Source organism: Lonchura striata, chromosome 3 (genome assembly GCF_046129695.1).
Source record: "Lonchura striata isolate bLonStr1 chromosome 3, bLonStr1.mat, whole genome shotgun sequence".
In the NCBI taxonomy this organism is placed as follows: Eukaryota; Metazoa; Chordata; class Aves; order Passeriformes; family Estrildidae; genus Lonchura; species Lonchura striata.
The window spans coordinates 111,944,495-111,968,561 of record NC_134605.1 but is presented as its reverse complement, the minus strand read 5'-3'; the positions used below and the strand labels follow the sequence as shown (position 1 = coordinate 111,968,561).

At 44.5% G+C, this 24,067-nt stretch overlaps 1 protein-coding gene across 3 annotated transcripts in view; it reads right to left on the bottom strand.

Moving 5' to 3' along the window:
* INTS9 (integrator complex subunit 9) overlaps positions 1 to 24,067 on the bottom strand; it is a 59,510-nt gene that overhangs the window by 4,246 nt on the left and 31,197 nt on the right. For all 3 annotated transcript variants that reach the window (XR_013339767.1, XM_031504478.2, XM_021541328.2), the window contains exons 11-14: positions 22,261 to 22,321; positions 15,354 to 15,525; positions 10,475 to 10,599; positions 9,434 to 9,601 (exon numbers count right to left, since the gene is read on the bottom strand). Coding sequence is in view for 2 of the 3 variants with exons in the window: in XM_031504478.2 (XP_031360338.1) it covers positions 9,434 to 9,601; positions 10,475 to 10,599; positions 15,354 to 15,525; positions 22,261 to 22,321 (526 nt within the window). In the remaining variant the exon portion in view is untranslated. The remainder of the gene's footprint in view (positions 1 to 9,433; positions 9,602 to 10,474; positions 10,600 to 15,353; positions 15,526 to 22,260; positions 22,322 to 24,067) is intronic.

Genomic DNA, 24,067 nt, shown 5'->3' with positions numbered 1-24,067 from the left:
AGTAATTCAGCTCACTGTTACTCTGGGACTCTGTTCAAGATCTTTAAAGCAAGCAGTTTGAATACAGCCTTTATGGTTTGCTGTCGAAGGCAAAGAGAATGAAAATATAGTGACAATCATTGCTTCAGATTTCTCCTGGGATCTAAAACCAGCAGCACTTGCAGCAGTGAGTTCTGCTGCCTTCCCAGTGGTCGAAGGCACTTTCCATTCCAGCCACCTTCCTGAGGAGGATCGATACAAAACAGGCTCTGATGGAGAGCAAAATGACAAATCCTGTGAAGAGAAAGATTCTTTAAGAACAGGGAGTGGCTTGGAACCAAAGTCTTCTCCTGCCACGGAAGTATTTTGCTATTAACATTTCTGCAGGTTTTAAACAGGCTAAATAGCAACACTTGGATTACTCACAGTCAGAAGGACAGTAGGACAGGCATTCACTTTGATTTCCTCCCCAGCTCACAGCCCTCTCCATGTGGCAGCCAATCCTTTTATTATAGAAACTCAGTGACCCAAATCACAGAGGTCATTTAATCACATCCAGTAATTCACCCACCAAGGCCAGGCAGCACTGCTCCACTCCTTTCAACTGACCTCCTGCACACACAAATCACAGAACTCCTCCAAAATGTTGGATTAAAGAAACCTTTTTTCACAGAGACAGCAAGTCTTGTCTGAACTCCAAGCTATGGCAACTCCACTGTTTCCCCTCACAAGTGGTTTCAAACTTTAATTCTCCTGGCAGCCAGGAAGCCGTGTCTCATTTCAAGGTTGAATTTGTCCAACTTGCAGCGGCTGGCTCTTGTTGTGCCTTTGTGTGTGAGATTGAAAAGCCCCCCACCACGCAGGAATAAATGAGTCTTCCTTCCAGTCATTATCCCGAGCCCAGTGTCACATGCTGGCACCAGGAAAGCCACCAAAGCAGGGACACTGAGATCTAACACCACATTAATCAGTCCCCTGCCCATGGATGAACACTTGGACTGCCTTGGGATAAATCTGGGGGGGATATGTGCAGTATTTCAGTTTTTAGCTTGGGATGTTCTCCTCCTGTGATCAGAGCTGTCTGCCCACGCTAAACCAGAGGAAAGGTATTTTTACCATTAAGTCTTTCCTGTAGAGTTGCATTTTCCACCCCAAAAGAGGATTTGACACACACTCTGTGAGCACAAACACTGCTGTTGGCCAAACTACAGATGCTGATAAAGAACAGTGTGGGTTAAGTTATTCTTAAAACTCTCCTAGGACTTCAATGGGGACAATTCTCCCCAGGTTTAAGTTGTCTTCAGGCACCAGCCAAAAATCCTCTTTTTGGCAATGAGGGGCTGAACAACCCCTGAGGATAGGACATGAAACTTCACAGTAAAAATAAAATGAGGCTGAAAAATCAGTAAATAAAATCAGGGCAGGACCACACTTTCAGCACACCTTGGTCCTCTGGAGGATTCTCCCAGGGAGAGACATCCTGGATGTACAACAGTATTTTAACATCCCAGTTCCAGTAATTTCTTCTTAGATTTTTGAGACACCTCCCCAAACTCCTCTCTTTTCCCTTTTCAACTCTGGCTTAGGGTGCAGGAAGGCTGACCCAGCAGGGAGAGGGAAAGTTTGGGCTGAATGAGGTGAGCTGGATATGGAGAACAAGCAGGAGCACAGCAAAGTGACCAGCAGTTAAAATGCCCTGAAACTGCAGGATCTGAAATCACTGATGTGTACATCAGATTACAGCATGTGTATTTTGAAAGGGGCCCTGCCGGGTTTTGACATCATTAAATGTGTTTTCCAGATTTTCAAAGTGCATCAATGTGGGATCTCTGCATTAGAGGTGGGATCAAACCGGAGAAGCAGATGGGAAACCCCAGCCTGTGGATTTCTCTGGCAGTCCTGAGGTGGGGAAAGCACTGGTTAAAGAGATTCCCAAGCAGCTCCTGGGTTCCTGCTGCCATTCCTGAAGGGCCATTCTTGAGCCTACTCCCAGTTTCCATTGATGACCTCAGGACAGAACGAGGAGGAGTGCTCAGAAAGGTCCCTCTGAAGTTTGTAGGGCACCTTTAACAGGAAACAGGACCAGGCTATGAGTGAGGAAAAACTCAAAGACCAAGAATTGGAGTGAGAAAATCAAGATGAAATTCAATAGCACAAAATGAAGGCCAAGGATGGGGCTAATATTGAGAATTTCTGCTGTGGGCTGGCAGCTGCTGCAGAAGACAGAGGTGAAGGGTTCAGGTTTATTAATCCATCCCAGGAGAGTCACAAATGTGACATGGCCATGAAAAAACTAAATGTGAGCCCAGAAAGTATCAGGTAATTCTTTCTGAGATGGGCTATCACTCTTTACACAGGGCCTGGCAAGATTTCATCTGAATTACTTGTAAATTATGGGTAATTTCAGTTCAAGTAAGAGATTCTGAAGGGTAGAATAGGGCAGGAGGAGCTGTCTTGTAAGGGGAAACTAAATATCTTGGCTAGTTTAGCCTGGCAGAAAAGAAAGCCAAAGGGAGAATTTGATTATTCTACATAAACACCACAGGGAAAATGCCAACAAAAGGGAAAATGTATTTATGCTCAAACATGATGTTAGGAATAAATGTGTGCAGGCCAGCAGTGAGTATGTGTAGGCTGGAAATTAGGATGTTTTTGACCATCAGAGACAGTGGGGGCTTGAACAGCATCTATTGGGAACAGCAGGGGCAAAAGTCTCTGCAATTGGAAATTTTACATTACTTGGAGGCACATTACAAACACTTTTGGTAACTGCAGCTGGGTTCTGGCCACGTAAGCTCTGAGGGTGTTTCCATTTCTAGGTGGGAATGATGGAATACAGCCTTGGAGCTTGCTGGGTATGAAGCAATTCCCACCCAGATCCCAGCCCCTAAATAGGATGGAATTTGTATGGGACAAAAAAATCCCCTGGCAATTATTAGAGAAACCTAAGGATTTTAAGATCTGCCTGAGTTCAGAGAAAGCCCTGGAGATCACACCTGCAGAGGTTTTTATAGTAACTACTCCTCAGCAAAACCTGAATGGAGAACCTGCCTCATCCTCCTCCCTCCACTCCCCTGCTCCTCACACACACCAAATCCAGTTTCTGGTGCAGGAAATCATCTTTACTGAGACAAAAATTGTTTCTAGGCTGTGCAGCAGCCTTTTCACAAGCAGGGAGGATCTGTAGAGTCAGTAGTGAAAGCAGAATTAAAACCATGGAATTTGTCATGTCACTTAAATTTGGATGGTGGTGTCAGGAGAGAAGGATAACTTCCCTCACCTCTTACTTCCTTGCCTCTCTTATCCCTTATTTTTAAAGTAATTTAGTTAGTAATTAATTAATTCTTGAAGCACCAGGAGCTCTGATGGCCAGGATCTTGTAACCAGACACAGGAGGAGTCTCCAACAGATCCAGCCTTGGTTTTACAGCCCCTGCTAAACCAGGGGCCAAGAGCAGGAATTCTGCCACTGTCAGATCCTTCAGAGGGACAAAAAAATGTGGGGTCAAACATGGGGTGAAAGGGGAAATGAAATGTGCCTGTGGATTCGTGACCAGCAGGCACAGGGAACAAGGCACAGGCACACTGCAGGCAGGATGGAAATTGGGGAATTTTGCTACTGAGACCTAAAGGAACAAAGCCTTTTCCACCAGAGAACATCCCAGAAATGAAGGGCATCTGTGCAATCATTAGTGGGTGATCTGAGTCAGGTCTTGTTGGGCTTTCAGCCTCACATTTGACACAATCCAAGGGTTTTCATTCAGCTGCTGAGTTAACCCCAACTTCACAGAGCTGCCACTCGCTGGGGGTCTCCCACAGCTCTCTCTGGAGCAGATTTTAACATCTCATTAACTTCAGTGGACAAAGAATCCTACCATGAATACCTAAAGATTTAGCTATTATCACCTGCAAAAGCCCAGATCTTGTCTTTGGGCTTCCACAGAGCCAGCATCCAGTGAAGAAATAAAAAAGCACAAGGTAGTCTGCAGTTTTGAGCAATGAATTAAAGCTTTTCTTTTCCATGGGCATGTTCCACCAGGGCTCCAGATCTGCAGGAGGAACCTTGTCCCCAAACCCTTGTCCCCAAAATCTTGTCCCCAAACCAGAAAGACACCAGCCAACCACCAGGGAATAATCCTGGGTGGGATTCCAAGCACCAGAACTCACTCTAACCACACAGCACTAACTCTAACCACTGTTTTTTGCCAATCCTGTGCCAAAAATGCAGTTTAAGGAGTATTTAAGGGGTGTAATGAAGGAGAATTATGACTGTTTAATGAAGCTCTTCCCCAGGAGCTTGGGAGCAGGCAGGGAACAGTTGTTTGAGGAACTTAAAAAAAGGATGGTGGAAAACAGAACCAGCAGAAGCAGAAATTAGCTTGGATTTGAATGAAAAATGACAGGTAAGGGAAGCAAGGACATGAAATATCTTCAAAGTAAAGGCAGTAAAGCTTGCAGATGCAAGAGATGAGTCATTTGAAAGACATAAAAACTGCATAAATCAAAATATTAAAAATATAGTAACCATTTTATGGGTCAGAATGTCAAGTCAGGATGGGATGTTGTTGTTGAAGCTGACTGGGAAGAGAGAGCTGTCTGGCTAGAAAAGTGTTATCTTACAGCCAGCCATCAAAAATGAAAGGAAAAACAAACCTAGACATTAATACAGGCAGGCAAAGGCAGGCTGGAAGCAGAAAAGCAGATCTGAGTTCCACCTGACTAAATAGGACAACCTGTGGGTAAGACCAACCACAGAAAAGGCATAGCCAGAAAAAAAGGCAAAGGAAATGAAGGATAACACATTCCAAGCACAAAAAAGAGAGGAGGAGGGAGGAGAACTCTCTCAGGCTGAATGGCCAGGAGAGAAGGGACACTAGAGTGAGGTGGGAGACGTTTCTAAGGAGAAAATAAAGGCTGCACTGAGCTCTGCTGATGTAAATCAGGGGGATTTGTCAGCACTTGTTCTGGCTTTGTGTGAGGAAAGTTGGTAAAAGCTGGGAAAGAACAGTTTTGGTGGAATGTCAAAAGGTGAAGTCCATCTTGGAGAGAAACTCCAGGCAATTCTGCAGTGAGCTGGGAGATGGGGCAGGGCTGAGCAGCAGAAGCAAACAGGTTGCATTTCACTTAAACAGGTTGCATTTCATTTCAACAGGTTGTATTTCATTCTTGTGAGGCTACAGCACACAGAACCCAGGGGGAATAGTCAGGGAAAAAGGAACACAGAGGTCAGAGACTGGATAATGTGGGGTCACCAAAATGAGCTGAGGGTGGGAAGAAGGACAGAATTCAAAACTCCTTAGTGCCCAAAACACAGAAGGAAGTTGGAAAGGTCAGGTCAAAGCAAGGAAAGGCAGCCAAGATGAAGCCTCCATAATTATAATGGCTGTTTTCCTACTTCTTCTTCGCAGTATTTTCTGATTATTTCACTTGGTGTCAGGCTGTGCCTTGTCCACTGACACTCTCCTGACTGGGCTGTGTCCTGAAGAACACAAAACTGAGTATTTGAAAAGCACAAGGCCTCAGTGAAGTGTCAGCTGCCGGCACCGAGTGATCCGCACCATTGTTCAGCTGTAATTAAACTGGAGGCACTTTATTTGCTCAGACACTACTGTTTAATTTTATCTGTTTGCTCCAGAAGGTGTTTTCCATTTTCCCATCTTTCTTCTGTGAGCAGACAATACCTAACCAATTTCCAGGAAGCAGTCTTTCAGTCTGTTTTATAAAAATATATATATTTTTTTTTTAAGTGAAAGGCAGGTGCTGAGGAGAAATCATTTAAAGTGTAAAGGTTTGCACAACCCCTGGAAGAGCTATTCCAGCCTGATGCCTTGGGACTGTTAAAAACTCTCTCCAAACAAAGGCTGCTGTGAGTGTAAATCTCATTATCATACAACAGGCCTGCCTGACCTGCCTTTGCTCCTCAGTGAAGTGATTGAAATATAGACAGGGTCCAGCAGTAAAAGCAAATTTCCATTAGTCTGACAGGCCAGGATCTGAATCACTGCAAGTTTTGGGAAGGAAATTTCACTCTACCACAGCACTAAGTGGAGCCACACTGAGCCAAGCCTTTGGTTTTCAAAAGCTGGAAGAATCCAGGCAGAACTTTGAGCTGGGAAAGGGACTGGGGATGTCAGGAGGGGGCCCTGATCAGGACTTCATTGCAGCAGCCATTCTTTCATGAGACTTTCAGGTTTACTTCACACACAAATCCCAGCCCTGCAGCAGATCTAGCAATTACTGGTTTTTCCGGGGTGGATTTCATCATTCCATTTCAGGCTAACATGGTTTTGACAAATAACAAGCCATTGCAAGGTTTCTAGGAGCTATAAAATGCCCTTTTCAATTGCCACTTGAGCCTGCACAGAACCTCAGGGCTGGTGGGAGCCCATATTAAACAAATGCCCTTTCCTTGCACTACAGAAATTCCTATATTCAGGAACCCTAAACTACTGAAAAGGGAACATTAAGCAGCAAATACTCCCACACCAGGGAGCCCCATCCATCATGTCTGAAATCTGTCTTGCACAACCCACTCAGCAGAAGGGGAAGCTGCATCCATTTTTTAACAGAACCATGTAGTTCCCTTAAAAAGAAGGAGCAAGATCCTCTTTTGGAGGATGATTTGCATATCTTGGAGCTGGGGAATGTTAAGAGGCCTGAAGCACAGCCTTGCTCTCAGGAGTCTGTTCAGGAGCCTCACCACAGCCCAAGCAGCTTTTGTAATGAGTTGTGAAGAGCAGCTCTGGAACCAGGGAAATCCCAGAATGGTTTGGGTAGGGAGGAACCTTAAATCTCATCCAGTGCCACCCCACAGGCAGGGACACCTTTCACTATCCCAGGTTACTCCAAGCCCTGTCCAGCCTGGCCTTGGACACTGCCAGGGATCCAGGGGCAGCCACAGCTCCTCTGGGGATTCTATTCCAGGGCCTCCCCACCCTCACAGGGAAGAATTTGTCCCCAGTATCCCATCTAACCTGCCCTGTGCCAATGGGAAGCTATTCCCCCTTGTCCTGGTACTCCACCCCTTGTCCAAAGTCCCTCTCCAGCTTTTCCTGGAATCCCCTTACAAGTGCTGAAAGGTCACTCCAGAGCCTGCTCAGCTGAACAATCAGCCTGAAGAATCCCTGGATATGGACAATCAAAGCTATTTCACTTCCCTGAGCATGGATAGCTCTGAAATTAGGACTCCTGTTTGAATGTAATTGGATGTTATTTGTTAGGGAAGAAGAAAAAAAAGGCCCTTTCTGTCCTTTTTCCAGATTTCTGCCGGACCTGTCCAAGGTAAAGGGAATGCAATAGAAACCAGCTCACTTTTCCCAAGTGGTGATGCCACATTCCCTACAGAGCATCCTCCCTCCCAGCAGCTTTGGGGAGTGCAGGGAGAGCTGCAATCCAGCCCCTTCAGAGGCTGACACAAGGGACAGGCTCTCACACAAAGGCTCAGCTCCAGAGTTTAGGTGGAAACCCAAACTTCAGTGTAATCTGAATAACTGGTGAGCCCCTGGTTCCCTGCACTCTGAACTCAGGATTGGTTTCATGCTGGTGAATTGAAGCCAAGTTTCACCAGTCTTAGGTTTAATGGGATCAAATAAATATGTAAATTTCCCACACAATTAAATATACATGCCAAGATGGAGCTGCAGCCAAGCATATTTTGTAATTAAAACCCTCCAAGTAGTGTGCTGGGCAGGCTCCTCACAGAAATGGTGTGAAATGGTGGCAGTGGGTGTTGTGGGCTGGCTGAGGGATTTGTTACATGGGTCTCAGTTCTGCACTTCATATTTGGCTCAACTAAAGGATGCTTCCTCCTTCTACACTCCAATGAAAAGTCACTCAATATTCCAGTTTCCAAAGGGCAGTAATGCCTGCTTGCAAAAAGCCACTGTCACCTTTGATCCAAGGACACATTTGTGCTGATTGGATTGTCAAAATATATTTTAAGCTCATGTCTGTCAGAATATGGGTCACCATTTGTAATATGGGTATATTTGGATTTGACTTATGGTGTTAATAAATCATTAATAGATGTTGCGGGGATAAGTAATCCACATTTTAGATGGCTACAAGCAATCCATTAACCTGCTGGGCTCCTGCAGCCTGTAGGAATTAACCATTTATGGAAATTGTTGGAATACAAATAAACCTTTTCACTGCTTCTTTACCATGACTGGAAACTGATCCTTAATGGGAAGGGTATTTCTAATAGAAGGTGCATTTGGGGAAGGAGAAAGACAACTCCTGGTTACTAACTCCTGGATTCTCTGGATCTTTCCATGGTTCTGGAGCACTAATTCGAACTGCTTTGCCTAAACCTTCCTCATATCACTGGTGGTGTCTGGTTGCTTCACTCGTGGCAGAGATCCCTTTTGTCTTGTGGGATGGGATTTTCTTGCAAAGGACAACTCACCTGAGCACAGTTTTTGCCTGCTCACAGTCACAGAATCATGGAATGGTTTGGGTGGGAAGGAATCTTAAAGCTCATCCCACTCCAATCCTGATGCCTTCCATTATCCCAGGTTGCTGCAGCCTGGCCTTGGACACTTCCAGGGATCCAGGGACAGCCACAGCTTCTCTGGGAATTCCAGCCCAGCCCCTCCCCACCCTCCCAAACCAGGAGATCTCACCCAAATCTCCCCTTTCCCAGTGGGAAGCCATTCCCTGTATCCTGTCCCTCCACCCCTTATCCCAAGTCCCTCTCCAGCTCTCCTGGAGTCCCTTTAGGCTCTGGAAGGGGCTCTGAGGTCTCTTCTCCAGGCTGAACAGCTCTCAGCCAGCCAGTGGGGCTTTTTTCAGTTCACATTAGTTTATAGAGTGAATTTATCTCTCAAAAATGCACCTTTCCTAGCTCTCCAGTTGACAGAATGTGCTTTAAATGATGACAGTCAACTATAAATTCCAGCCACAAGGCATCTTAAGGACAAATACCTTTAGTTCTGAGGCTGCACCTCTAGTCCTGAGGGCAGTTTGGGTCCTTCAAGACAAGAAGGACATTGAGGGGCTGGAGTGTGTCCAGGGAAGGGAACGGAGCTGGGGAAGGGGCTGGAGCACCAGGAGGGGCTGAGGGAGCTGGAAAGGGGCTCAGCCTGGAGAAAAGGAGGATCAGGGGGGACCTTGTGGCTCTGCACAACTCCTGACAGGAGGGGACAGTCGGGGTGGGGTCAGGCTCTGCTCCCAGGAACAGGGACAGGATGGGAGGAAACAGCCTGGAGTAGCACCAGAGGAGGCTTAGGCTGGATATTGGGAACAACTCCTTCACGGAAAGGAAGGTGGAGGAATCCCCACTCGAGGCCAACCACAGCAGTGACGCTGGCTGACAGCTCAACTCGACGACCTTAAAGACCTTTTCCAACCACAACAACTCTGCCATTCCACGCCTTTCCAGAGGCTGCTGAGCTGGAATTTGGCCACATGAGCAGGAACCCCCCCACCCAGGGCCGTGCCCTGCAAGGACTCACGTCGGGCATGATCTCGATCTTCTCGTAGCGGCGCTTGTAGGGCAGCGTGAGCACCTCGGCGCGGCGGTAGGACATGGCCGGGGGCTGGCAGTCGATCATCAGGTCCGTGCGGTGGGACTGCGTGGGAGGGGGCTGCGTGTACTGCTCGGGGCACACCACGTGCAGGGGCTGCAACACAGCACGGTGCAACTCCCATCAGCACTGCTAGGAACTGCGCCGGGAGCTGGAGGCGCCTGCAGCGGCGACCCGCCCGGAATTCGTGTCTTATCGCCACTTTGATACCATCCTTGCCACGAGGGGAGAAAAAGTAAAAATGTGAAATGGGTTTTTCTCCCACATCCTTGCCAGGTAAGCTGGAAGGAAATGGTAACAGTGGTGGAGACTGTCCCAGGTGTCAACATGTGGGGCTGCAGAAATCTCAGCTATCAAATAATCAAAAACAGCTCCTGGAGTTTTCCAGCAATATGTTAACAAAGCATCAACAGGCTGATTGCCACTGCAGGGTTTAAGGAAGCCAAAGGAGAAGCCAGTGGTTCTGCAAGCTGCCCTGGAGACAGCACAACACATCAGCAGCAACATGAAGGAGATGTTTATGCAAAGGCAGGCAGTGGCAGCTCCATCAGTTTGCAGTGACAAGCCAGGCTGCAGAACAATGAGATAAAGTGATGCAGGCACTGTTAGAAGGTTTGGAAGAATGTGTATTTCAGAGTTCAGCAAGACAGAACATAGGGAAGTACTCATCCAGAAAAAAATCTGGTTATTATTTTAATTATGTCATGAGTCAGAAAGCAAATTTAAGTAGAAACAAATGGGATGGGCCACTAAAGCACAAAGAGTCGAGAGGGAATAGCAGATACTACAAGAACCCCTTTTTTCTTAGACCTCTCCTAATGCAGAAACTCAATGCTGTGTTCTCTTCATGGAGAAAAGGATCTGGGTGTTGTATCCATTTTTTTTTTAATGCAACATTTGCTCACAAGTCATTTATTTAATTTAAGCTGTGTGAAGAAATGTAAGAACAGGCAGCAGAAAATTCATTACCTGGACTTCTTTGAGTAATTTAGACACCTGAATAAAGTTGAGTCTCGTGTCAATGGGACAGTAAACACATTTCATTGCCAAGGGCTGGTAGGGAGCCAGGGCATCCAGGTAAGAGAAATCAGGTTCTGGAAAGAGAAATGTTGAAAACACTCAAAGCCTGTTAACAACAAAAATGGCCCAATTCCTCTCTAATTCCAGTTTAGTCAAAGCTGTTGCTCCAGGTTAATTCTGTTACAGATTTCTCTTCCCTTCCTCCTCCCCCCACCCATTATTTTCAATTAATTTGATGAAAATTACGCCCACAATTAGTCTTACATTAATCAAGCAACAGAGCAATACTATTTCATTTGAACACATTATTGCATGATTTTTAGAACAAATTTAATCAAGACAAAACCATCATCTCTTATTTTTAATCAGATCCTGTAAAAGAAGGCAAAGCGTAGACATTTTGAGTCTTGTAAGGTGATTCAAATGGCAAGCTGGCTCTCACTAAGACAAAAATGCAGCATAAAGATGATATCTAAATATATAAATATATACATATTTATTATTTTGAATCTAAGAGCCAGGTTTAGATTGGTGGGCAACCAAGGGTTCTTTTATTACTAGATTAGAGGTTTGCCAGGAAAAAGTCAGGCACTGAATGGGCTTTTACTCCCAGAGAGAGTAATAAAATATTGAGAATACTACAGAAAAAGATTTTTTTTTTGGTGAATGACTAATGTAGATCTCAGGTGACACAGTATAGGATACAGAACCTCTTGATTTGGGGGTCACCAACTGATGGTATGGAAAAGATTAGGCTATCTGTATCTCCCTGGTAATTGTGGGATAAATGGGATAAAGGGAATGCTGGAAAAAAGGAACTGGTATGAATTTGATAAGTACAGAATGTGGCAAGAGAGGGGATGCAGGAAAGTCTCATCTGCTGGATTATCCTGAACCACAGGGCCTCAAAGGACACCAGGCAGAGCAAAGTGCAGCTCAAGCCTGGCTGGAACACAGCAGGAAGAATTCTCTGGGACCTGCTTTACTTGAAAGGATGAACTTAAAGGAACTGAAATTCAAAGCCTCCAGTCCAGATTTAAAAAACCAGTCTAGGATGTTTTGACATGGCAGCAGAGCAGAGCACTGGGTGGATTTCTCATGCAGACAGCAAGAAAAAATCTCCTTCGAACCTTAGCAGAGGAAGTTCAGCACCGGTGTGACATCCAACAAAAACACAAGTTAATTGCTCATCTAAAAATCTAAAAAATCTCCAAATCTGCTGCTGGCTAAGCAGCACTGAGCACCACGTGGGGATATTTACCCTGAGAGAACAGAACATAGCACCAGGCAATGATACAAATGTTAGGAACTGTCAAAGGGATAATTTCCCCAAGTTTAAAGCAATTGTCAGTGTAGCTGCCTGGGAACATTACAGTGAGAAATATTAACAAAAAATGAATGTTGTACAAGGACGTGTACATGAAGCCATGAATCCACCAACATGAAGTAAAATTACACTGGGCAAAAAGCCATGTTATTAAAAGCAGATGTGGTGGTGGCAATGAAACAAAGCCTAAAAATATAAATGTAAAAAATGGCATTTTATGTCAGTCAAGTTTAATAGCAATGAATAGAAATAAAAATAGGAATACTGAGAAAGCTGGTAGTTGAAGAATGATCAGTTAGGGTTAAATGACAAGGCATTTTAAAAGTCATTGGGGAAAACAGAAAGCTTAACTCAGGCAGAGGTTCTCTGCTAGAGATGCGCCGTGAAATTGTAAAAATTAAGTTTAAAAAGTTACCAGAAGGGAGGTTTTCCATCCCATCTGGGGTTGTGGAGGACACAGAGATTTGAGGCAGCATTTCTGAATCAGCAGGTTCAGAGAATGTACAGACATGGAGTTCTGGTCTAGGAATACCATATAAAACCCAGTCCAAAGCCTCTCTGAACTCCTAACAAGGACAGGAGAGCCTTGGAAAAGGGAGAAATTCTAGGGAAGGAATCCTAACACAGGAGATTTAGAATGTTAAAAACACAACCTGAGCTGGGCTCACTGGGAACTCACGTGACACACAGGAGCTGCTGTTTTGAAACCACCCAAAATCCCAAAGTCACCTGTCTGGAGGCAGCAAGTGATTGTCAAGGACACATATTGACTTTTCCTGACAGAATTACAGGTCTTTAGCTTTTCCCCCAAGACTCCTGATTTACTGCTGCGTGACACTGAGTTATAAAACCTTCCACTGTACAGCATTGACGTGCATGAGCTGGTTTTAACATCTCCCAGGGAGCTGGTTTTTAAAGGAGATTTCTTTCTACCGTGTCTTCTCCTAGAATTTCTTTGTGGCTCAGTGGTATTCAATATTTTTAATCGATAATCTCTTCAATACTGCTCCAGCAGTGATGTCTGCAGGTGACACCAGCCAGCAGGGCAGCACCACAGTTCCCTCACAGCCAGATCCTGGCTGCTGGCTGCTTTAATTTATATTCTTGTCATTGTGTTTTTACATCACAGATTGGAAAGTTGGAGACTGGCTGGTTCCTGTGGACTGAACAAGCAGTGTTCATTAACAATGCAGGATGGTTTGGAGTTTAAAGGTTCTAATTACCAGAAACCAGGAGGTTTTCACAGGAAAAGCTACAACATCACCTTCTCTTACACACTGCTCCAATGGACTGGGGTTCTTTCAGATCCACAGGAGATTTTAGCTTAAAACAGAAAAGTAATTAAATAATGGAAATCAGTGGCATCAGTGGAGGTGCTTCAGATTTTCACTGGTACTAAGAACAATTTCTTCTTTAATTAAGAGATAATTAAGATAATTTAATCTGCTAGGAGTTTCTATAGACACAGAATCATTTAGGCTGGGAAAAAAATCTCTAAGGTCATCAAGTCCAACTGCCAAACCCAGCACTCAAGCCTGTGTTTTGTTCCAGCTGAGAGAACCGTAAGGAAATAGGCCTAGGACTAGACATTCATAAGGCAGTAGGACTTATGGATAGTCCATAAAAGCCACGGATAGACAGAATTTAGGAAAAAAACCACCACAAGCATCTGGAATCACTGTGCACTCCAAGGTCACCCAACTAGAGCAGCTCTCAACTGGAGTTGCACTAAGTACAAACTGGGAATGAATCTCCAAGACCATGACCTGCTGCACCCCCAGGTTGTCAGGAGTGACATTTCCGTGCCTTAACAACCTGCGGGGGCCAGGCTCTGACAGAAGTGCTCGATTGCCTCAGCTCACTGAAGGATTGGGATCTCACACAGAAAGGTCAATTGCCTCTCCTTACAGGAGACAGAGAGGAAGAGCTCCTGCCATTAAAGGCCAGTTCCTGACACCCTGGGCAGCACATTCACAGCGTGATTAATGCCACTGCTTCCCTGGGGATTCATGGAACACACACCCCAGCAAAGCTCTGCAAACTCCGGCTTGATTGAAGTTCTGACTGGAGTAGAATTCACTATTTTCAGCCAATGCATATCCACCTTGCAGTTTTACCCAATTACTGGAATTAGGGCACGGCTCCTGAACTGCCTCAAAGGGCAGCAGGGATGGGCCCTGCAGCAGATGTACCTTTAGTGCTGTGGTACCTTGCACCATTTCCCAGCACACAAACAGTCTGGATTTAAGTTCCCTGCAGGAACTCCCTTGTATCTCCCCTCCCATTGAATGGGGTTAATTATACACTAAAAATATCCCCAAATTGGCTTAACGGTATCGTGATACTGTCACACTTTTTGGTGACAATATTGTAGAAGAGTCAAAGGGACTTGCTTGTCACTAGCCTCAAGTCTACAGTTAAAAAAAGAAAGCAGAAGGAACCCTTTCCCAGCCCTATTTTCTTCAGGTTTTGTGCTTTCCAGCAGCTTTCCTATTCACTAAAAATTGGAGGAAAATAAAGTTAGCAGTGGGACTCCATCCCACTCTTGCTGTGGAGTAGGTTTGATTTGTTCCTCAGAATTCTCCTCCCTAGTTCTAATTACTTTGTCCAAAAATCCACACCTTTTTTATCCGGCTAAGTTATATAAAGCATATCTCCCATTATCCCAGAGCTCCTTAGACAGAAAATCAGGAGTAAGGACCTAAAGGATTATTCTTTGCCTTCTCAGATCAGGACAATGGCCACTGCAGGGCTCTGTCTGGGTGACACTTCAGGTACAAACACACCTGCACAGAACCTCAGCCCCAGGGAAGGCCCTGAAGGATTTTTAATCAGGGTCAGCACTAGAAGCAGATGGAGAGAAGTGGAGGAACTTCAAAGACCTGTTGAGCACTGAGAAAGGAAACAGCAGCCCTGGGGAATGAGCTGTACCTTCAGCTACAAATGTGTCAGCCAAAACCCATCTGAACAAAGCTCAGCCCAAAGGCAGGAACAGCTCAGATCCCTGTGCCAGGTCTGTGTGGGGTGCACACTTCTGGGACAGCAAAGAGGACAGAAACCTCTTCAGAAGCACTGAAAGATGAAAAGGCAAGAAGGGATGAGGAGAGATTTGTGGTTCCACTGGAATATGGAGAAGTGTTTCTCCTTTCTGACCAGCATCCATTAGGTCTTGCCTGGGTTTAACTTGCAGCCAGCTGCTTTTAATTCAAAAATTAATTTCCTGCAGGCATTTTACTGCTGTGCATAACAAAGATTTTGCTCAGACGTGGCAGGAATGGACTCTGCATGGCAAAGGTTGACTCTGCAGAGCTACACTGAATTAAATGGCACAATAATTACATTTGTCCCTGCAGCCAGTCCTGGGGCCTTCATTTAGATAAGCTCCTACTGAAGTGAGAAACTTCTGTCCCAGAACAAATGAGCAAAGCCCCGAGGATGTGGCCACACTTAACCAGAATGCACAAACTGTTAATCTGACAATGATATCAGCATTTTACTTACCTGTGAATATAACAGTGTTCAAGCTGGATTTTCCCCACAGCTCCATGAAATGCACCACATCCCCAAATCTGAGAGAGGGATGCCCAGTGAACACAACACAGGGCTGCTTGAAGTCATTGCTGAAGTCTCCATGGATGCTGGGATAATGCTTCAATTTGTTTGTCTGAATGAGCTGAAAGAAAAACAAAAATCCAGACAGTGCAACTTTTCATGCCTCTGTGCTTGCGTGTGTTTATTTACATGAGATTATAAATGTTCTACCATTTATTCCTAACTCATCAGATAGTCCCTTCCTGTATACCCCTTAGATTTTTCCAACAAATTCAGTCATGACTGTCATAAATGTTATGAAAAGGAAGTCGGAGCATGGGGCCAGGGGCCTCCACGTCCCTGCTCTCACTTCTTTGGTACCAGCAGGATGGTGACTGGGAGGAAATTCTGCAAACACTCCCTGCTTCGACTTCCCTGGAGTGAGCAGAGTGCTCAACTGCCAAATTCACAATAAGCTCCTTTTTTCCTATTTGCCATGTCTGCAAAGAGCTCTGGGCTCATGTTTAACCTGCTTTTCTTGCATCACAGCAGTAGCAGGCACTTTTGCCTTCAGCAGAATGTTGCTGAGCTTCCCTGGTCTAAAGGCTTCACACAAAGTTGAACCTGCTGAAAAAGAACAGACTGACTTTCCCTTCCTTAACTGTATCTGAAACCAGCAATAAACATGAACTAAGAGCAATAAGATGTTTTGCAGACACAGTGCAATCAGCTCTGCAGGTGGAACAGATTTCTTTACTAAGATGGAGAAGTTTGTTTATCAAGGCACTTTTCAAAGAGTTTTGCTTTATTTCTCCTGCCACTGTTTTCTAATCTGCAAAACAAGGTGCAACTTAAAAAGAAATTTAACAACCAGGCTGTGAAGCACTTTCATGCAATATTTTGCAAGCTTTTCCTTGGCAGGTATATGCTTCCATCTCCAGCATGGAAATAACTGTAAATACAGTTTAAAAAGCAAGGAATTTAACACACAGAATCACAGCTGAACAGATGAGAGTAAAACCACGGAGATAAAAGAGTGTGAGGGAGGGAAGGGGGCTTCCTTTGTCAGCCAGTTTTAAAAGGGGGTTGGGCTGTTCAACAAATCATAGAATCCTAGAATGGTTTGGGTTACAAAAGAACCTTAAAGCTCATCCTGTTCCACCTCCATTCCATGGGCAGGGACACCTTCCACTATCCCAGGTTATTCCAAGCCTCATCCAGCCTGGCCTTGGACACTTCAGGGATCCAGAGGCAGCCACAGCTTCTCTGGAAATCTGTGCCATGGCCTCCCTACCCTTACAGGGAAGATCTTCTCCCTAATATTTGATCTAAACCTTCTTCACTTCAGCTTAAAGCCATTTCCCCATGTCCTGGGTTATTTTTTACCATGGCTGATCTAAGGTGCCTGCATGGAAATGAAGAGAAATGGAGAATTCTCAGCAACTTGTGCATCAAAAAACACATCAGAATCCAAGGTTATTACACAATCCTGTAGATGCACATGGATCATTTCCACATGGATCCTTGAATCATGGAAGAAGTAGAAACTGGACTACATTTTCTGCAGTTTACAAGTAATAGCTAATTCCTATTTAATCTTCAAGACCGAAATTGGAAAAAAACCACCCAATAACTGCTCTGGCAGTTGATAGGCACTGAATCTCAAAAACATTCCTGCAATTATACTGGTAAAGATTTCTGATTAACACATCTGGAGTGCAGGGTTTAGAATCTAAACTTAGCTTCAGTAATAAAAACTGCAGTTTAGCAGACAATGGGTAAAACAAATTTGAATCATAAAATACTGACATTTAAATGAACTTGCAGGAAATGGCCTCAAAAAGCTTTTTTCTGTTTGTTTATTTTTTGAGGGAAGCCAAAAGTCTCAAAACTGAAATTACAGAAGCAGTTTCAACAGGGTGAACTGGAAGAGGAGGATGATTTCTACTTCAAACATTAAATGGAATATGTGACATTCCAGGGGAAAACTTTTCCAGGGGCAGGCAGATAGGTCAGGGGAAGACATTTCTACAGCCAGCATTGATCTAAGACACTCCTGAAAATCAGAAACTGTTGTTGCAGCATCTTCTTTCACAGGTTCCTTCAAATTATATTTATTGGCATGCAGCACTCAGAGTTTTGGAAAGATGTGAGAGCAGCACTGGATGTGGCAAGCAGTGAGCAGCTCATTTCCCTGCCATACCTCCACAAATGTCCACTGCTCAGCAACATAAAAGCTGTATTTTCTTCAAAGCCTTATGGAAACTTCAAATCCCCTCCTATTGCTTTGTAAAGAGACACAGGAGCTCTAATCCAGTTTTCAGGAGCTCGTTGGTGACGATTCTTTTTTCATCTTTCCTTTTTATCATGCCAGATCTTTTCTGCTAAGTCTGGTGATGCTTCAGAGCTCAGCTCACAATTCCTGACTCTTACAGGTGGACAGAGCAGGGGTGAAAGGCTACAAACACAAATTTAGAGACATTCTGCTCACTCCAGGGAGAAAGCAGCTGGTGGATTTAATGTCTACAGTAAAGTCTCTTCTAATCACCCCATCAAAAATATACGGAGCTGAACTTGCAAAACAGGTCCAACAAAATTTCCCAACTCATTAAGGGGACTGAGTTTGCAATGATTTGTGCAGGTTTTTTGCATCTCCAGATGAGGTGGGGTGTGTAAACTTTGCTGTGCCATGGTCAGACCTCCAGCTGGGCCAAACCCAGTGCCTGGCATTGAGCCGGCCAACATTTCCACAGTGGGCCTGGTTTCTGGAAAGCACAAGCAGCATTCAGAGCTTTTTTTTTACAGAAAGAACCACTATTGAGTGAAAGCTTAAGAGATAGGGGCTGGTAAAGTACTGAATCAAGAGTGAGAGTTGCGTTTTTCTGAAATCCCAAACGGTTCTGTGCTTCCCTTTAAAGCTGTAGACTTGATTTACAGGGTCAGCAACTGCTGCTATAAACAGGATAAATCTCCAGAGCCTTTGTGTACCCTTTGTTGAAGTGAGCCAAAATACACTGATATTTACTCTGTGTGTGCTCTGTATCCAGAATTTGGAACAGATGTGGCTCCTATCAGGGAATGAGAGATGTGTTTATTACTTCACCTCCCTCACTCCATCAGATCAACACTAACAGGGGCCTAATTTTATCACAGAATATCCAGAGTTGGAAGGGACCCCCATGGATCACTGAGCCCAACTCCTATATGATAATATTTATTATAAAACAAACTGTAATACTCCACAATTACGTGGTTCCAGGTATTTATTTAAATGTGCTATGCAGGAACTGGTAAATGGAGGAGAGAATCAAAGACGAAGAAGACAAATGCTGGTTTTTAAGACCACAAAATCAATATTACTCCTACCCTGGCTCTTTTTTGAGTCAGAAAAAAGAGTTTTTGCAGCCATTTCTCTTAGATCTTGCTAGCAGAATCCTTAATAAGAGCACAGTAAATCCAAATTCTCCCTCCACTGGCAAATACTGATCAATACAAATTACCTCCCAAATTTTATTGTTGCAGACATTTAGAGGAGTCTGGATTCACTTATCTTAGAGCCTGAAATTGTCCATGTAAAGATTGAACGGAGAGGAACAATTCAGCTACAACAATTGAGCCATTCCTTTATAAACACAAAGCCTCCACCTCCACAGAAGGGACGGGGCAGAGTGCACAGAGTGTACAATTCATGGATCCTGTTAAAATGATCAAGGAGACCCCTAATTGCTCATCTGGGGCTGTGCTGGGATGGGATATTCCCATAGGAATTTGGTAAGACACCACACATTGGTTCTGGGACACCAGAATAACAAATCTAAGTGAAACAAATTACTGGTTTGTGCTCCACAGTATTTCAGCAAGGCACTGTGGAGCTTCAGTCTGAGCCTGTTTAGACAGTTGATCCTTGGATAAAATGGACACAGGGGCTTGGCAGTGAAAGCCACCAGCCTGTACTGACAAATATTTGGGATCTCCAGTTTTTGACTGTGCAGTCAGAGCAGCTCTTCCCTCAGAAACACCTTTAACAAGAAGCTCTTTTAGTCAGTGCACCACTAAAAAGCTGCAGGAGAGACTTCAAGAGGAACCTGGACACTCCATTTTTATTAACTTTATCAGGAACTGATGTTCAAATCCATCCCTACAAATCTGAAGCACTTCAGCTCACATTCCTGGCTCCTAACTGAGGGAAAGTATTCCCTCTTCCCTCAGAGTGGATGTTAGGAAGCAAACTGCCACCACAAGAACTATGCCAGGACTGTGTAGGAAGAGGTAAGACGAACATCTACTGCTCCATTAAAGTGGAATTAAACAAGGAGGGAGAAATGTTTTAGGTTCTCTGCAGAGCTGAACATGTGTCTGGTTTTATTCAGCAGAGCAGAACAAGGAATGAGTTCAAAACACGCAACATAAATCATAAAACAAAAATTTCCATGCAGAGAGAATGCAAAAGCTTCAAACAACTGAGTGTAGAGAGTGAGGAGAAATAAAAACAGTAATTGTAGAGACAATGAAAATGCTTTTATTTACCCCCTTGTGACAATAATAAAGGCATAGTTAAGTGAAATGCCAAATACAATCACAGCTGATTAAAGGAAGGAATTATTCTGTTCTACTACACATCAGGCAATGCTGGAACTCATTGCTGCAAGGGACAACATCGAGGATTTGGGGAATTTTTGCCTTCTTTGTTTTTAAATCTTGCTGTTTATACAACTAACAGGAACATCAAATTTCAGGACCAGCAGCATGCTGGGCTGGGCTTGCTCTGTGGATAATTAGAAGCTTATTTCCTGGCCTGTCCCTCTCTGATGTATCATGCCAGGCATGTTATTAATGCTTCCTAAGAAGTAAGAGGCATGTCTGAGTAATTCCCTATTTTCCTCCAACAACTGAGCAGTTAAGCACATCTTTTCATGATGGGCAATTTCAGCACAGGTTACATTGCACAAGCCTAGCATTACTTTGAAAAAAGCCAAGCAATTCTCCACTAACAACCTCTCCGATAGAAACCATCATTCACTGTCTGCTTCAGATACTCATTAAAAATCCCCTGAAGTGCCAGTAAGCAAAGCTCCTGACTGGGGAGGGGGGTTGTGGAGGCCCAGGATTGTGCTGGGAAGAGGTTTTCTGGATGTTTCACACTGTGTGAGTGAAATACAGTGTCGGGTGTGAGATTTTGGAGATTTAACAAGGGACCCAAGGTACGTGCTGAGCGCTGGGGCCCTGGCACGGACATCCCACGGGATGTTCCATCCTGCACCTGGAACAGACACATTCCTCCCTCTGTGCAGGGAAGCTGAGCTGGGATCCACTGCTGGGAGGCCTTTCCTACGTAATTACCCTGATCTACACATGAAGCACAGAGCAGTTCTTGCAGAGCTGTTCCAACAATTTAGCAAAATCTCGCAATCAACAGGCTCCCCAGAGAATACAAAATGTCCCAGGAATTAGAGGATAGAGTTATCACTCTGTAAACACAAAGACCCATTGTATAAGATGGGTTAATTAATCCAGTCTTTGACATGTTTGGCTTCTCATTTTTGCATGGGTTTTCACTTAAATCTGCTAGTTCCAGTGAATACGGGAAATCAGAATATGGGCTGTCAGTGAATCCAATGACACTGTGGATCCACAAGGACATCCCAGAAAGCAGAGATGGAGGGCTAGACAGAAAGCACAGCCACAGCAAGGCTGCAGAGCCTCATAATCAGAGAATTTGGAGTTGATTTATCAGTGGGAATTAATCTTTTGGTAATAAAATAAGTGGTGAACAGGTGGCTTGCCCTGCAGTCCACATTATTCTTGGTAACAGATTATACATAATTCACTGCACATTCTCCTTGCAACACATTCAAGCATCTGGAAAGAGTGAGGGCTCCTGGTCAGATCCTACTTCCAACAATGCCTTTGAAGCACCTACAGATGATAGATATGATAGGTAATGGCAATTTCCAGAACAAGTCCCTGGATGAGATATCTCGGAGGAAAAAACACCCAGTGCCAGTAAAAGCACTGAATTTCTGTGCTCTTAAACCTGCCATGGCCACTCTGCACATCTCATCAAACAGTCTGGACCACAGCAACTGAAACAGCCAGGTTTTTGCATGTCCCAAGAGGTTCAGTGGCTCACAGGAGCAGGATTTAGCTAAAATTCTCAGTCCTGTTTCTTCCTTTCCTAGCCTGCCTCTGGTTTACTTCAGTGGGAAAACCACCCGTTCCCAGGGGAGAATTTCCTGTCCTTCTATTCAGGTAACTCTGAAGGCATCAGTTATATTTAATGTCTGCTTGGCTAAAGCTTCCCTAAAATTATTATTTTGTTGCAGGGCAATCCTCCAAATTTAGGACCCTCATTCCTCTTTGCTTCATTACAATGCTCAAGTAATTTCATTTAAAATTGCCACAGACAGCACTCAGTGTCTCAAACTTTAAATTTTGATATAAAAATCTCTCTTTCAAGATATCATTCCTCCTGCAGCAGTCATGGTGCCCGCTTCAGTGAGGGAGGAAGGAGCTGGCATGACTAAGCTGTCTCTGATAACAAGCTCTTAGTTTCACAGCCTTGGAAATAAACTGCTTGGACAAAGGGAATGCTTGTGGTTGTAGTTGATAAGAGCAAACATCCCACACCAGATTTCCAGGCCAGCCTGTGCAAGTGATAGGATGGAATAAACAGGGTAATTTTAGAGTTTAGGAAACACCATCACTACTCATTCCTCCCCCATGCTCCCAAATTCATCACAGAAAGCAAAGGAGAAAAAAAACACTTTCAAAAAAAATTAAACAAAACTTAAATAGCTGTAGAAGGGTTCATCAGAAAAATGACAGCTACACTGTGTGGACTGTGATCCAACAAGTGAACAAGACCATGGTAACTCACCTCAGCGTGGGGAAAAGGAGGTTCTGGAAGATACACCTTTGTTTGTTTGTTATGACACAACCTTTAAAAGAGAAGGAAAGCAGCCAGAGTTAGAGGTGCAGCATATCCTGCAGCATCTGCTGCCATCTACCGTCACACTGTTGGAGAAAACTGGTTTAGATCTGAGACACCAGGTGCAAAATCATCAATTTATCCTGTTGCTGCCAGAGTTTCAGGTTGGAGGACCCACGCCTACAGGACACAGTCACAGCAGGATCACACAAAGAAGGTGCAAGGCAGCTGAAGGTAATTCTGTACACGCTGGAACAGAGCTCCTGCTGCTTAAAACAAATCTGTAACCCATCCACAATGGTTCCCCATCCAGATCTCAGCAGCTTTTGCAAAGCCAAATAATCTGTCAGCAGAAAAATCCCACTTGCCTCATCCCACTTCTCGGCAGTGACTTGGTCCTTTTGCTCATTCTAATCTAATTCCCCTGTGCATTTCATTATTGGTAAACTGCCTCTCCCCACGGCCCAAGGCTCACTGTGACCTGGCATTTTCCATCAATCACTCATCTTTAAAACAGATATTGAGAGCTGTTGATGAGCTCTACCCAGACTCCTGATTCATCCTATTACAGCAGCTAAAAAAAGCTGTTTGTCAGAGGTCTGGGTGATGTGACAATGATCTGCAGTGACACTGTCCTGGTGGCTTTTCTGGGAAACACTGCCTGGCTCACACTTGCACTTTATTAAAAAGAAATGAGCCTGGGTCAAACTAATTTTGATAAAGTCTAAGGGATACTAAGAGCAAGGCATTTCCTTCAGCTGAGTAAGGGGCAGAATTAAAGGCTGGAATCCCTGAATATCAATCACAGTTCTGACCCCAAACCTCTGTTTTACAGATGTTCAACCTTTGCCTCCATTTCCATGTAAATCCACCAGATTTCAATCATCTTTACAATTCTCCTGAGGGATCAATTCCCACAAGATTTCCAGGACCTGTCTTTTCTTTCCTGAACTCTAAAATCAGGAGAGGAAGAAGAGAAGAACTACCTTATTGTATTTAATACCCTAGAGCATGTCTCCATTGGTAAGAATCTGGAAGAGTTCCAAGGGGTTGGTTCTCCTTTCCAGGGCTCAGAATCACAAAACGGTTGAGGTTGGGAGAGACCTCCTGAGATCACCAAGTCCAAGCTCTGCTCAAACACTCTCAGCAGAGCAGATCATCCAGGACTTTGTCCAGTTGGATTTTGATGTCTCCATAGCAAACTCTCCATAACCTCTCAGCATAGAGGCTGCAGTGTTTCACAGAATCACAGAATCATGAAATGGTTTGGGTTGGAAGGGATCTGAAAGATCATCCAGTTCCAACCCCTTGCCATGGGCAGGGACACCTTCCACCATCTCAGGCTACTGAAAGCTCCATCCAGCCTGGTCTTGGACACTTCCAGGAGAGGAACAGCCACAGCTTCTCTGGGCAACCTGTGCCAGGGGCCGCCATCCTCCTAGGGAAGATTTTCTTCCCAATATCCCATCTAACCCTGCCCTCTGGCAGTTTAAATGCCCTGCCCTGATGGAATTTCACGTGTTTTAATTTGTTCTGCCAGTGGGCCCTGCTGAAGGGACTGAGCCCTCACTCTCATTACTTCCTGTCAGTGGTTTCTACACAATAAGATCCCCCTGAGCCTTCTGCTCTCCAGGCTGGAGAGCCCCAGCTCCCTCAACCTCCTCTCATCTCCATGGCCCTGTGTTGGCCTCATTCCAGAAATCCCACATCCCTCTGGTACTGAGGAGAGCAGAACTGCATGGAACACTGTCCATGA